Source organism: Meles meles, chromosome 7 (assembly GCF_922984935.1).
Source record: "Meles meles chromosome 7, mMelMel3.1 paternal haplotype, whole genome shotgun sequence".
In the NCBI taxonomy this organism is placed as follows: Eukaryota; Metazoa; Chordata; class Mammalia; order Carnivora; family Mustelidae; genus Meles; species Meles meles.
The window spans coordinates 335,121-350,602 of NC_060072.1; the positions used below are offsets into that span (position 1 = coordinate 335,121).

The 15,482-nt window shown below is 54.0% G+C and overlaps 1 protein-coding gene across 13 annotated transcripts in view; it reads right to left on the reverse strand.

The window, feature by feature from the left end:
- Positions 1-15,482, reverse strand: part of PPP6R2 (protein phosphatase 6 regulatory subunit 2) — a 77,276-nt gene that overhangs the window by 17,446 nt on the left and 44,348 nt on the right. For 12 of the 13 annotated variants that reach the window (XM_046010737.1, XM_046010736.1, XM_046010732.1 and 9 more), the window contains exons 4-8: positions 12,067-12,253; positions 4,062-4,199; positions 2,769-2,834; positions 736-848; positions 264-377 (exon numbers count right to left, since the gene is read on the reverse strand). In XM_046010737.1, the coding sequence (XP_045866693.1) occupies positions 264-377; positions 736-848; positions 2,769-2,834; positions 4,062-4,199; positions 12,067-12,253 (618 nt within the window). The remainder of the gene's footprint in view (positions 1-263; positions 378-735; positions 849-2,768; positions 2,835-4,061; positions 4,200-12,066; positions 12,254-15,482) is intronic. The other variant, XM_046010738.1, reaches the window with a different exon arrangement.

The following is a 15,482-nucleotide window of genomic DNA, read 5'->3' on the forward strand; positions in this document are numbered from 1 at the left end:
CAGCCCGCACGCTGGGACAGCGCAGGGCACACTCACCGGCCACACCTATCCCACAGACCCACGCAGCAACACTCCGGGCACACTCGGTGCCTTCAGACTGGGGCAGGAACACGGTGGACGCCAAGGGTCGAAGGAGCTGCCCGTTTACCTCCAGCAGCGGAGTCTGACCCTCCGACCGCTCACACGATCAACGTTTGTGAGAAACACGCCGTGCCCGCGCCCCCAGCGCTCACACTCAGCACCCGGCCATGCGAGACACTCACCCAGCCCGCCGGGTCTCCAGCAAGGTGAGCAACACCTGGGTCCCGCTGACGAGGCAGCTCTCCGTCCGGTCTCCGTCGAACATGTTCTGGAGGAGCCGCTCCACGCAGTCCTGCCTGTCAGGACACACCGCTGCTGCGGCAAGCGCGGCGCCGCCCGAAGCCCAGGGGACCGCCTCTGCTCTCCGTGAAGCGGGAGCGCCCTAAAACTCACAGGGGCTCTGCTGGCCTGAGGCCAGGCCCCCAGAGGTCTCACAGTGCTCCTGCCCCTGCCGGCTGGGAGTCGCTGTCCCTGCCAGGGGAGCCCTGCAGCCCCGCCCGTGAGAAGCAGGTCTATCGGCTAACGGGCCGGCGTTTCGGAGTCTGAATCCGAGCTCGGTACCTGCCGGGGCTCAGGGCAGGGCGCGCAGGCTCCCTAGGGACAGACAGACCCCTGCCCGCCCTGCCAGGTGGCCGCAAGGTCGCCAGCACTCACGACTCCAGCACTGTGAGGAGGGGGTCGGGCTCCGGCGCCTCCTGCAGCTGACCGCCCTGCTCGCGGCCCAGCCGGATGATGTCACAGAGGGTCTGCGAGGCGTTGGACTGTCTCTGGAACGAAAAGGAGATGCGGCGCTGCCCTCAGGGCTGAGGAGAAAGGCCGGCCGCCTCCTGGACCGCGGGAGCTGCCCCCTGCTCAGTTCTCGGAAGGACCGCGGCCCCCAACCAGTCCCTTTCTGAGAGCACTGGCTGGCCTCTCGGACGTCAGGATGCTAGTCGGGCCAGACCTTCCAGAGGAACTGAACGATCCCCAAGAGTCCAAACAGGGCTCTCTCAAGGGTCAAATACACCAGACGCTGCCCCACCCCGTGGGCCCCTTTGAGATACACAGTGGCCCTGTTAGTGACACTGTACTTTAAATTCCTACTTAAAATACGGAGCGTCAAATCGTAGCTGCTAACATTCCGAGTGAGTCCTGGACGCTGACGGAACCTGACACGTGCTACAGAGGAAACAGGAGACTTCGACTCTTCCGGGGCAAGACCACCCTTTAACCGGTGAAACTCGGGGCGGTGGACTTGCGGCGGCCTCGGGTGCTCAGGGATGCGGAGCGCCCCTGGCTCCGTGCCGGGAGCGTCAGAACACACAACCCTCACGGGCACGCCAGGGACACTCTGGGCTGAAGGGAGTGGGCCCGTGACTATTTAAGGGAGAAGAGAAAGCAGCCAGGAGGTCCCTGTGGCCTCACCACAGCCTCTGGGCCGGGGAACAGGCCAGTCCACCCACAGCGTCCCTGTGCCTCAGTCTGGAGCACGGGGCCCCCGGCCCAGCTGTCTGACAGCCACAGGGACAGACGGGAGCAGACAGCAGCGCGGCCAGGCCACAGCGAAGGCGCGGACAGGAGGCTGCACGGCTGCTCTCCAACTGCTGAGGGCAAGCAAACGTGTTCAGTCTGTCAAGTGCAGAAAAAGGCCTGTCAGGATCCAAACTCAACAGCGGTTCCTGCAGGGAGCGGGCAGGGGCCAAGAGAGGAAGCCCCACTGCCATCCCACAGGCCTCTACGCTGGTAGTGGGAGCCTTCCTCCCAGAGCTCACGCAAATCCCACCTCCTCAAGCGTGGGCTGGACCCAGCCGCTCCCTTCGAGAAAGCAGAATACAGCCACAGGGCAGACTCCATTAAAAAAAAAAAAAAGATTTTATTTATCAGAGAGAGTGCGTGTGCGCAAGGTAGAGTGACCACGAGCGGGGCGGGTCAGAGGGAGAAGCAGGCTCTCCACTGAGCAAGGAGCCCGAAGCAGAACTCGATCCCAGGCCCTGACCCCAGACTGTCCCTTCTGAGACGAATGCGCAGAAGAACGACTTCCGTCTCGCTCACTCCAAAGGAAGCCGGCGGCACACCGAGCGCTGCCCTGCGGACAGGTCCACCGCCCTCGAGGAACGGAGCCCTACTGAGCCGCTGGTGACCCTGGAAGCGGGCCCTTCCCGCGCTGAGCCCTGACACGCCCCCACTCTTGTGGCAGACCCGTGCAGAGCGCCCACGAAGCCGTGTCCGGGTCCCTGACTCACAGAACAGGAGTAAGAAATGCTTTCTGTTATAAGCAACTATGTTTTAGAGTAATCTGTTACTCAGCCAGAGATAACTAATTCAGCTCCTTTGTTTTTTTATAAAATGTAATTACTATTATTATTTTTTAAAGATTTTATTTATTTATTTGACAGAGAGAGACAGTGAAAGAGGGAACACAAGCAGGGGGAGTGGGAGAGGGAGAAGCAGACTCCCGCCGAGCAGGGACCTCGATGCAGGGCTCGATCCCAGGACCCTGGGATCATGACCTGAGCCGAAGGCAGACGCTTAACCATTTGAGCCACCCAGGTGTCCCTGGTTATTATTTTTTTACTGAAAAGAAACAGTTTGGAAAGTCTTGACTAAAGGCAGAACGGCATCTAACGGGTCCTCGTCTGAGGAGCAACTTGCCCCCGCAGCAGGGCGCGTCCCCAGCAGCCCGAGCGAGGGGCGGGCGACATACTCACGTCTTCATCCTGACTCGGATGGATCAGCTGCACGAGTCTCTGGATGATCTTCTCCTCGTTGAGCCACTGAAAGGGAAAAAGAGGCCTGTCAGTGACGCTCCTCACATCTAACTCAACAGAACGGAGTCATTCAGTGCAGAAGAAATCCGTGTGCCAGCTCCCAGGGACAGAGGTTCTTGGCCCAACATGTGTGTCCAGAAAAAATCGTAATCAAATTCTGGAGTGACCCAAACTCCGTGAAGAAGGGAACCACAGTCCTTAAGTCCCAGTGGTGGCCTCTTAAACATACTGTCTCAGGCCACCTCCGAACACAAAGGGGCTGGAGCCAGGGCTCTCTCCTCAGCGCGCAGCCTGGCCGCATGCGGGGCCCAGCTCCCCTCTCTGTGCCACCAGGGCCTCTCCGAGAGCGGGAGCAGCACAATGGCCTGGTGCGGCCGCAGGAGCGCGGTGAGGGCTGAGCGCCCAGCACGGCTCAAAGCTCAAAGGCGGTGGGTGCCCAGAGACCAGTGCATTTCCTCATTGCAAACTGGGAGGTCTGCCTCCGGGGCCACTCAGCCGCGAGTTTGCACAGACTTGCTGTTCACAGCAGACATTTACGCTGCGCTCACCGCCTACCGCTAGCTACCGTGATCAATTCTTTGTGGAACGCAGCATAATAAGCCCGAGTGCGAGAACCGCCACCTGATGCCTGGGGCTGGAAAAGGGCAAGAAAGACCAACACTTTATCTTAAATTGCATTACAAACAAAGCCTGCCCGAAGACAGTTTGCTGGTTTTTCTGAGATGAGAACCCTCTTTTCTTGGAAAGCCCTCTGGGAGCTGCGAGCCTGTCAGGACAGACGCGTGCACAGACTCCATCTAGAACAAACAACAGGCCTGCTTTGGTCTCCACCGCTGACTCCGCAGGAACACTGTCAGCTAACGCTTTCCTCTGGGTAGCGAGCCGGGCATGAAGCCAGGCCCTGACGGGACGGCTGCTCTGAGGCCGCGAGGGCACCGGGATCTGGGGGGTGGGAGGACGGCCCTTTTCCCCTTCCTTGGGGCGGGGGGCCGGAGTGTCGGAGGCAAAGGAACACGCGGCTCTCTGCCTCAGAGCAGCCCGAGGCCGGACAGCAGACAGGCTCAGACCGCGGACCCAGCGTCCAGCAGGAGCCCGGGCGTGCATCCCCAATGAGCCCACGGAGGGGAGTCAGGCGGGACAGGCGCCCGGGGCCCCGCCCCTCCCACCCGGAGCTGCCACAGGACGCAGGGACGCAGACAGGGACGCCGCGGAGAGCGGTGGCCGCACACTCACGTGCAGGACATCCCGCCGGAGCCCGGCCGGCTCCACGCAGCTGACGAGCCGCAGCAGCAGGTCCATGAGGGCCGAGGTGCCGAGGTGCTTCAACAGCAGGCTGACGAAGCCGTCCTTCCTCTTCAAGAACTGGATCACCTGCGGCCAAACACACCCTGAGAAGCCGGACCTCCCGCCGGCTTCCAGGTGCCCGGACGTGAGCTCCGGGAAACCAGAGCGCGCGGTCGGAGGGGCCTCTCCGAGGGCAGCACGAAGCCGACCACAGGGAAGGCCCGGGAGGCAGCCGCAGGGGCCCGACGAGCCCCAGGGAGGATGGCGGTTGGGGGCAGATGGGAGCCCCCGGCCACCAACACCGCAGGGAGGGGCCGGGCCCGAGGCCAGCCGGGTGCTCTTCCAGCGCCTCCAGCGACCGCCGCAGGAGACACGCACGAGCCCGACAGCGCGGAACAGCTGAGATAGCCAGCGGCCGCAGGCCAGACGCCGGTGGAGGGAAAGAGGCTGCGGTGTGGTGAGGGAAGAGGCGCGCCGCACCCCTGGCTGGTCCCTGATGCCAGCAAGAGACGCGGGCAGCTGGGCAGCAGCAGCGGTTCGGGGCCCGCAGGCCCTTCTCGGCGGCAGGCCCGCTGCGGCGCTCGGCTCAGCTCTGCCACGGAGGACCGCCTGCGGTGTACAGGCCTGCAGGCCGGACGAGGGATGGTGGGGGGACACAGGGACCCGACGCAGAGGCCCACGTTGCTGGGAGACCCAGTCACACCCGTGCTGACACAGAAGAAAGAGCAAGAGGGAAGGAGGGAAGGGGTGCGGAGGCTCTGTGAAGGGAATGACCGCTCGCCTAGAAAGAAGACTCTGAGAACGACATCGGGAACAAAATAAGATGCACCCCAACAACAGAGCCCACGGGTATCACCAGGATGAGGTTAGGAGAAATAATATTATGCCAATTTATATAAATTTAGAAAAATGAAAAATTTCCTTGAAAAACACACTCATCTAAACTGACAAGAACAGAGAGAAAATCTGAATATTTCTAGAGCAGCGAAAGAAACAAAATCTTCCACCAAAAGCCCCACATATAGAAAATCCAGGCTCGGGGCTCCTGGGTGGCTCAGTTGATTGAGTATCTGACTTCTGATCTCAGGGTTCTGAGCTCAAGCCCTGCGTTGGGAGTGCATGGAGCCCATTCAGAAAAGAAAGAAAGAGAGAAAGGGAGAGAGAGGGAGGGAGGAAGGGAGGGAAAGGAAAGGCAGAAAAAAAAAAAAAAGGAAAAACGCCAGGCTTTAATGACCATTCCACTGAATTCTACCAAACATTTAAAGAAAAATAATTCCACTCTTAATATACACTCACCCAGGGGACACAAGATGAAAGAATGTGCCGCACACCAAGAACATAAAACACCTGACAAGGACATTATAAGGGAAGCGAACTATAAGCAGATCTCACTGATGACCACAGAGGCAAAGATTCAGCACCTGAAGGAGATCATAAGGCACCGCAGCGATGTGGGTGGCAGACCATGAAACCAAGGCTAGTTTAACATTAGAGAAACAATCAACAGAATTTGCCTATTAGAACAGAGAAGAAAAATCATATGATCAACTCAACAGAAAGTAAAAACATTTTTTAAAGATTTTATTTATTTAGGGGCGCCTGGGTGGCTCAGTGGGTTAAAGCCTCTGCCTTCCGCTCAGGTCATGATCCCAGAGTCCCCCACATCGGGCTCTCTGCCCAGCGGGGAGCCTGCTTCCTCCTCTCTCTCTGCCTGCCTCTCTGCCTGCTTGTGATCTCTGTCTGTCAAATAAATAAATAATCTTAAAAAAATATATATTTATTTGAGAGAGAGGGAGAGGGGCAAAGGGAAAAGGAGAAGCAGGCTCCCCGCTGAGCAGGGAACCCTACATGGGACTTGATCCAGGGCCCTAGGATCCTGACCTGAGTCCAATGTAGCCGCTTAACCCACTGAGCCACCCAGGCGCTCCCAAGAGAGTAAAAACATTTGATAAATTTCACCAACCATTCATGTTATAAGCTAAAAAGACTAGGAATAAAGAAAATTCCCTTAATTCTGATTTTTAAAAAGTGTCTATAAACACCCCACAACAAACATCATAATTATAGAATGCTGAAAGCGGGGTGCCTGGGGGGGCTGTCATTAAGCATCTGCCTTCGGCTCAGGTCATGATCCCAGGGTCCTGGTCATGCTCAGTCCTGCATCAGGCCACCTGCTCAGCGGGGAGCCTGCTTCCCCCTCTCCCACTGCCCCTGATTCTGTGCCCTCTCTGGCTGTGTCTCTGTCAAATAAATAAAAATAATCTTAAAAGAAAGAAAGTTGAATGCCTTTCTTCTCAGGGAATAAATAAATGAAGGAAGCCCACTACACTGCAACTCAGCCTGTACTAAAGGTTCCAACTACTGCAATTAGGCAAGAAAAAGAGATAAAAGGTTTAAGACTTCTAAGGAACAAAACAAAATTGTTATTAATCACAATGATAAGATCCTGTACACAGATAAAACAAAAGGACAGAAAGGTACATTGTTAGAGAATCAGCTACTGATAGTCACCAAAAGCAGAGTCACCCCGGACACACAGGAGCGCACAGCAGGCGAAGCACCCGGCCCAGCTCGGGATGGCCCGGTGGGAAAGCAAGGGAGCCGCGCAGACACGCCCGGACGGCCTGAGGGCTCTGCAAGGAATTATCCGGGGAAACAAGCTGCCTGAAGGCTTTAATTTATAACTTGTTTTAAGGATTTTATTTATTTGACAGAGAGAGACACGGCGAGAGATGGAACACAAGCCCGGGGAGCAGGAGAGGGAGAAGCAGGCTTCCCACTGAGCAGGGAGCCTAATGTGGGGCTCCATCCCAGCCCCGGGATCATGACCTGAGCCAAAGGCAGACGCTTAATGACTGAGCCCCCCAGGAGCCCCCATATGTTTTAATTTAAGTAACATTTTGAAATAATGAAATTTCAGAAATGGGAATGGATTAGTGTCAGGGGCTAGGGATGGGTGAAGGGGGAGAGATGGGAAGAAAGTGGGAGCAGCTACATGGCAACACCAAGGACCCTCGCTGTTCTGGAACTGCACCGGATCCTGACGGTGGAGCCATGAACCTGGACAGCTGATAAACAGTACAGAACTCAACACGTGCGCGTGTGCACACACACACATACAAGCGAAACCGAGCAAACGAGTAAGATCAGTGGACCGCATGCATGTCAACATCCCGGCAGTGATGTTCTACTGGCATTTTACAAAATGTCACCATTGACAAAACTGAGCACAGTATACAAAGGAGCCTTCCAAATTATTTCATACAACAGCATGCGGATCTACAATTATCTTGGTAAACACTTTCAATAAAAAGATACCATTTAGAATAATACGAAAATATCCACCCTAATGAAACTTGTGCGAGACCCCTACCCCGCAGAATGACGACATGCTACCAGGAGAAGGTAAAGAAGCCCTTGTTATCCGCTTTGTCACAGTCACACAAAAACAGTCACAGACAATACGTAAGTCAACGGCAGGGGCTGTGTTTCAGTAAAATTTCATTTACAAAAATAGGTAACAGGTTGGTTTTGGCCTGTGGGCCACAATCTGCCGACTCCAATCTAGAGCCAACGTAAGCCTAACCAAAACTCTGACAGGTTTTCTTGGGGGAGGAGGTTGGGGAGAATGTGGAAACTGACAAATTCATTCTAAGAGTCGTTCATTCTAAAACAATGCAAAAGGTAAAAAACAGCAATCAGAAATTCTGAAGAGAGGGGCGCCTGGGTGGCTCAGTGGATTAAGCTGCTGCCTTTGGCTCAGGTCATGATCTTAGGGTCCTGGGATCAAGCCCCATGTCGGGCTCTCTGCTCCGCAGGGAGCCTGCTTCCTCCTCTCTCTCTGCCTGCCTCTCTGCCTACTTGTGATCTCTCTCTCTGTCAAATAAATAAAATTAAAAAAAAAAAAAAAAGAAAGAAATTCTGAAGAGAAACCAAGCGAGAGGACTATCAAATACCAAGACTTCTAAAGCTGCACATCCTAGGACTGCAGAGCCCCGGAGCGGTCACAAACAGAACGAGAGAACAAAGTCTAGAAACAGACATACTACATGGGAGTCTGACTCGTGACGGGCGTATCCGTGTAAAACAACTGAGAGAAGGGCCTCACCGGGAAATGGGGCTCACTAGACACCCGCAGTAACACAGACCCAAAAACTCCAACCTTACATCACTTGCAAGAATCCGTCTCAAGTAAATTATAGATAGAAATAGGAAAGGGAGGGCGCCTGGGGGGCTCCGATGGTAAGCGTCTGCCTTCGGCTCAGGTCATGATCCCAGGATCCTGGGATTGATCCCGCATTGGGTTCCTTGATCAGCAGGGAACCTGTGACTCCCTCTCCCATTCCCTCGCTTGTGCTCTCTCTCTCTCTCTCTCTCTGTGTCAAATAAATAAGTAAATAAATAAATTCTTTTTTTAAGAGAGAGAGAATTCCTGCAAATCACAAAGAGACAGCCTAACAAAATGGGCAAGAGACTTCACAACAGAAAACATCCAAATGGTCGGTTAATACATGAAAAGGTACTCATCCCTCATCGGTCAGCAGGGAGACCGCAGATCCAGACCTCGACGCTGTATTCTGTACCAATTCTGCCCGGAGAGCGGGAATGTGATCACAGGAAGGGTCGGTAGGCGACAGGAACTGGAGTCCTCTGCCGGTGGGACTGAGAACTGGCTCAACCACGGTCACCCGGTCCGCTCGAGATGACCACAGGTATGTCCTAGTTATGAGGTAACACCTAGCATATTGCGACACCCACAGCAGCCACTAAAAACCTACACAGACACGTGAGAAAACACTCTAGATAAGTCAAAATGGAATTTTTTAAATTATCAAATAACACACAGGAGTCAGGAAAAAGAACAGAAAAATGAAAAACGCGATCAGAACAGTACAATAAAATGGGAGCCTGACATATCTACAACCACATTAAATGTAAATGGCCGAAATACGCCAGTTAAAGACAGAACAGCAGAGCAGGTGAGAAACATGACTCAACTAAGTGTCGTTTACAAGAAATTCACTTCAAATAGGATAATTCACACACACAAAGCTGTGTCATTATCCCTCCTTATCCACGGGGGATACATCCCAAGACCCCCTTTGGATGCCTAAAACCACGAACAGTACTGAGCCCTACAAACACCATGCTTCCTCCTATGCGTACACACCTGTGGTAGAGTCTAATTTATAAATCAGGCATAATAAGAGACCAACAACAATAATAAAATAGAACAATATACCAAATATAAGTGATGTGAATGACGCTCCCTCCCTCCCTCTCTCTCCCAAAGCATCTTACTGTGAGGATTCAGCCTCCCTCCCACAATGTGAGATGGTGAAATGCTTATGGAATGAGCTGGGCCTGTGTGCGGCATTAGGCTTCGTCCCACCTTCGGACGCGATGTCAGGAGAAGGGTCACCCGCTTGTGCACCACGACTGGTGCTAACTGGAACCGTGGCTAAGGCAGGACTGCGATACACAAATGCCCACAGCAGCTCGATTTGCAACAGACAAAAGTGCAAACACCTCGTGTCCTTTGACAGACGAGCAAACTGTGCTCCAGCCCCAACTCCTCAGTAACAAAGAGACCCGTGATCATGCCGGCAGAGTCCTCATGCTGTAGAAACATACAGGAGGGCACCTGGTGGCTTCGTCCACTAAGCCTCTGCCTTTGGCTCAGGTCCTGATCCCAGGGTCCTGGGTTGAGCCCCATATGGGGGGGAAAAAATCCATGCTCAGCAGGGAGCCTGCTTCTCCCTCTCCCTCTGCCCCTCCCCCTGCTCATGCATTCTCTCCGTCCATTCTCTCCAAGTAAATAAATGAAATCTTAAAAAAAAAAGAAAAAAGAAACACATATGGGAATATCTACATATAAAATGATACAACGTGTGGGATCTGATTCCAAATAACCTGGGATGGGGTTTGGAAATAGGGGCTGTAAAACAATAAAACTGGTCAGAAACACGTGACTGTTGAAGTTGTGCGACAGAAACACAGGGGTTCGCAAACTGTTTCTCTACGAATGTACGAAATGGTCAGAAAGTGCAGCTCGCCTGTTCACTGCAGCCCACGTGTCTGTGGCAACGCTGCGTCAGGCACTGTGGCCCTGTCCCAGCAGACCCTAGAAACAAGGCCCCTGTGCGCTTGCTGTTCCAAAACTCTGGGACAGCAGTAACACGGCCATGCGTCTGCTGGAAAGAACGTGGGAGCTATCCAGGAAAAGACATACCAAATCCCGTTCTAAGTGGGAAAAACCAGTCTGCAGTATTCAGAGGATGATGCCGTCGCGTGCGAATCAACAGTGAGTGTGTGTCAGCATTTCTCACAGGAGGACTGGGGAGAGACAGGACCGAACAGTCCACAGCGGCCGCCTCGCGAGTACACAAGAGACGGTCCGCGTATCTCTACCTTGTCTGAAATTCTCATAAATATGTTACATCTTTGCCAACAGAAGAAATATTTTCAAGAGCGCATTTCATATTTTTTGATGCACTTGGCAAGGGAAGAAGATGGAAACATTTACAAAGCAGTAAAACACAGCAAACCTCTGAAAGTAGCAGAGAAGCATGGTCAGGCTGCAGGCAACTATGAACCAGGCGCGGGCCAGAAATAAAGCTTTTTAGAAATTCTAGCACTGCCCCACAGCCACACTGACCACAACACTTCCTTCAACACCAATCACTGATGTGGGAGGACACACTGTCATGTCCTGGACCCGGCGCTGCCGCGAACACCCACTTTCACCACCCACATCCCCTCTCCTCCTCATTTACCCTCTGACTGGGTCAGAGAAATCTCTGACGTGAGACAGTCCTCTGAGGCCCCGGACAAAGCGAAGATTCAGGATTCTGTGAAACGTATGTTCCACCGAACGTTTCCATCACGCCAAGAATTTCTTCAAGGGAACAATGACCTGCCTGGAGGCTGCCCCTTTCCACCACTCTCTACACACAAAGTAGTGGTGTGTTCCCTCCGTGGTATTTCACAACCCTGAGCACTTCAACAATGAATATTCTGGGGTGTGATGATGCAACGTGCCCAGCAGTCTTGTCCCCTCCTAGAGTTATAATTAAAAGAATTTTTAGGGGCGCCTGGGTGGCTCAGATGGGTAAGCCGCTGCCTTCAGCTCAGGTCCTGATCTCAGGGTCCTGGGATCGAATCCCGCCTCAGGCTCTTTGCCCAGCAGAACGGAGCCTGCTTCTCTTTCTGCCTGCCGCTCTGCCTACTTGTGCTCTCTCTAAATAACATCTTTTAAAAAAAAAAAAAAAGAATTTTTGAAAGTCCTTGTATCTTAGAGGTATACACGGTAACAATAAAATCTTACGACATCTGCTGTGTGTTCAGAAATAACACACTGGGGACGGTGGCAAGGAATAAAGGTGGAAGACTCGCCAGGCCTGGCTGCTGGGGCGGGTGGCCGGCCTGAGGCCCCGCCCCGACACGCCCTGTCTCCACGTGTCCACAGCGTGGGTGGCGCGGACGCACGAACGGACGCCAAGGCTGCACTCCAGCTAACGAAGCCTTTTCACAGAAGCCTGACGCTATGAGCTGTCCTTTATCTGCTCTGAAACACACGTGTCTAGACACAAATTCTGCTGCCCCATAGAGCCGCAGGTCTCAGGAGGCGGGCGTCCGCAGAACCTGGCACGACGCAGGCCTGCCCCCTATTCCTCACGCCTCCGCCCGGTCGGGACAGAACCAGCCAGCCTGGTTTCGTGTCCTGGGCAGCTCTCAGGTGGCAGGAAGAGCTGCTGCTTCCTAAGCCAGCCAGCAGAAGCCACTTTCCTTTCTCAAATTCCAACTCACACAGCAGCTGCGCACCCTGCCCCAGCTGTGCCCCGTGGAAGAGTCAGAAACCACACTTTCCGAGCCCTGAAGATGCGGGTCACACCGCGACAGCCGATGGCCAGCCGCATCACCACCGGCCACACGGGCCTGGCAGTTTATTTACCTGTTCAGTTTTTCGTGCAATGAGATTGCCGATGGTCTTGCTGAAAAAACTGGCGAGCAGAGGATTGAGAGGCGGCTCATGGTCCAAGAAATCGTACAGAAGGTTCAGCAGAGTCTCATCCCCTCCTAGTCTGTCGTTGATCTGCGGCACGTCACACGTCAGCAGCTCGCAGGCTGTGTTTGGGTACCTAAGAGGGCACAACACAAGCAACTGGAGGGGAAATTAGACTTCTCCAGCTCTCAGGAAGCTGCTGGAATGACCAGCCTCTCAGGAAGGAGGTCCACGGGTCAGACCTTGGAATGAGTAAAAATATGAGGATCCGGTGACCAATGGGCATTTCTACAATTTCTACTACAACGAGCCCCACGTGTCACACACATTTTCCTCACTCCTCACACCCTCCACCGGGACAGCGCCTACTTTCTGACTCAACCGCATTCTCTAAATAACGTGTGTTAATCTTTTGGTATCTCCTCTCTCAAGACCTCTGTCCTCACACCCACAGGCCAGGTCTCTTCCCTCCTGGGACAACACAGCCAGTGACGCCAGGTCCGCGTCGAGCAGCCTCCCCTCCACGCCTTCCCCACCCCTCCACACCAGCAGCACAGACCCCAGCTGGGCCCTGGGCTAAAGGATTGCCACGTCAGCAGCTCACGATGCGCGGCCAGTCACGAGGCATCACGTGGACAAATCATCGATACCAGGACACATAAAATGACCAGATACAAAATTGTCTTTTTTTTTTAAGATTTATTTATTTGTTTATTTGAAAGAGAGAGAGAGTGCGCAAGTAGGCAGAGAGAGGGGAAGCAGGCTCTCCACTGAGTGAGGAGCCCAATGCAGGACTCGATCCCAGGACCCTGGGACCATGACCTGAGCTGAAGGCAGAGGCTCAACCCACTGAGCTGCCCAGGCGCCCCACAGATACAAAATAATCTTGATCCCATCACATGGAACCCCATGACATCCCTCTGCTCCCTGCCTTAGCATCTGACAGACATAGCGTCGCTGCCACTGCCCCTGGGACGGGCACAGCTCCCAGCTACCGCATCCGGGACAGAGCCTGCAACAGCACGGCCATCAGCAATGCCTGGTGCCAGGGCGCCTGGGGGGCTCAGTCGGTTGGGCGTCCGACTCTTGGTTTTGGCTCAGGTCACGATCTCAGGGTCCTGGGATCGAGCCCCGCAGTGGACCCCGTGCTAAGCTGGTGGTCTGCTGGAGATTCTCTGCCTCTTCTTCTCCCTCTGCCCCTCCCCCACTCTCTCTTGCTCTAAAATAAATAAATAAATAAATAAATAATAGTAATAATAATAATGCCTGGTGCCATATCCAGGTATGCCTGGGAATGCAGGTAAGGGCGACTGGGGCCAGAGCAGAAGGAGTGTGCTGGACGGTCCCAGTGGGGCTGACTGCCCTGGAGAGCACCTGTTAGTCCACAGGACACGCTCTGCAGCTTCAGGCAGGTGACCTAACCTCTCTGTATCTGGGCTTTCCCATCTAACAAGGAGATGCAAGTGCCCAGCACTGCACTAGGTTATGCATAAAACAGCAAGCCCAGGGTCAAGGTCAGCCCCCATGACCCTCCGGATCCTGGCAGCCACCAACACAGGCCCTCACATAGGCCTAAACCATGCTGGTCACTGAGGACTGGCGACAGAGGCCTGGGCTGGAGCGACCCAGAGGAAGCAGAGCGTGGCGGCCAACTCACGCAGAAGGGGAGGAAACCGGGAAATCTAGGTCTGACTACGGGACAGGTATTTCTCATCAGCCCGGAGAAGACAAAGCACCTTCTCCAGCTCGGAGCGGCCGTGCTTTGCAGGCAGGCCAGGCGTGAGAGGCCTGCTGCGCGCACACAGAGCTGGTTCCGCACGCCCGCCCAGGCCAAGAGCAGGGGGAGAGACGCGTAACCCGGGCCCACCCAGCTCACAGGATGGCTACCAGGATCACACGGCCACCTCACCACCGCAGTGTACACGACGAAACTCGCATGGAGGAAGACACACAGCTGCCAGGGACAGGAGGTCACAGTGCAGGGCAGGAGGGCCAGGCCACAGCGACCCTGAAAGCCAGAGCTAGACCCTACATCACACAGGCACCCAGGTGTCCACCAGCCTCCAAACACCAAGAGAAGATGTACTGATGCTACAAAAGAGCCAAGGCTCAGAGGAAAGCACAGACTAGTCCTTCAGAAATGTTTCCAGAGCACATAGAGAGACCCCAACCTGGTTTCCACACATAAGCAAACGTGCACACGTGTGGCAAGACAAGCTATAAGGCACTGACCCTCAAAGGTTATATCTAGGTACAGGGACTGAGGTTTTCTTTATTGGTCTTTTATAATTATTCTTCAAAAACCAGGTAGGGGCGCCTGGGTGGTTCAGTGGGTTAAGCCTCTGCCTTCAGCTCAGGTCATGATCTCAGGGTCCTGGGATCGAGCCCCACATCGGGCTTTCTGCTCAGTGGGGAGCCTGCTTCCTCCTCTCTCTCTGCCTGCCTCTCTGCCTACTTGTGATCTCTGTCAAATAAATAAATAAAATCTTTTAAAAAAAGAAACAGGTACTGTTTTACTAAGTTCTAAAATTTACATAAAGAACGGGAATTCAGGGGCACCTGGGTGGCTCAGTGGGTTAAAGCCTCTGCCTTCGGCTCAGGTCATGATCTCAGGGTCCTGGGATCGAGCCCTGCATCGGGCTCTCTGCTTGGCAGGGAGCCTGCTTCCCCTCTCTCTCTGCCTGCCTCTCTGTCTACTTGTGATCTCTCTTTCTGTCAAATAAATAAATAAAATCTTTTAAAAAAAAAAAAAAGAACAGGAATTCAATAAATAGAGCAGATCAAACATACAGGCTCGTTATGTTCCCCTCTCAAACTCCTACTCGAATAATGCAAAGGTAAAAAGGCAAGAAAAGAAAAGTGGACGGGCATCTGGGGGGTGCCGTTGTTAAGTGTCTGCTTCAGCTCAGATCATGATCCCAGGGTCCTGGAATTGAGTCCCACACCAGGCTTCCTACCGAGCAAGGAGCCTGCTTCTTCTTCTCCCTCTCCCTGCCTCTCTGCCCACTTGTGTTCTCTGTCTGTCAAATAAATAAATAAAATCTTTAAAAAAGAAAGGAAGGAAAAGGAAAGGAAAAAAAGGGAAAGGAAAGGAAAGGGGAAATGACTCCTGGCGAGGCCCAGAGGATGGTAGGATGCGCAAGGGGAGTTACGCGTCAGGCGGCCAGAGGGAGCGCCCGCTAGAAACCACTGGAGAGAGGCCTGGCCGCAGAGGCAGCGGCTAACTCGGCAGGTCAGAATGCGCGGCTCAGGAGAGCAGCAGGCTTCCTGCCCGTCCCTGGTCGGCACTCAGGACTCAGAAGTCACCCCCCGGAAAAGATGGGCCAGAGCAGCTCCTGACTCAGAGACATCAGGCCAGCTGAGGG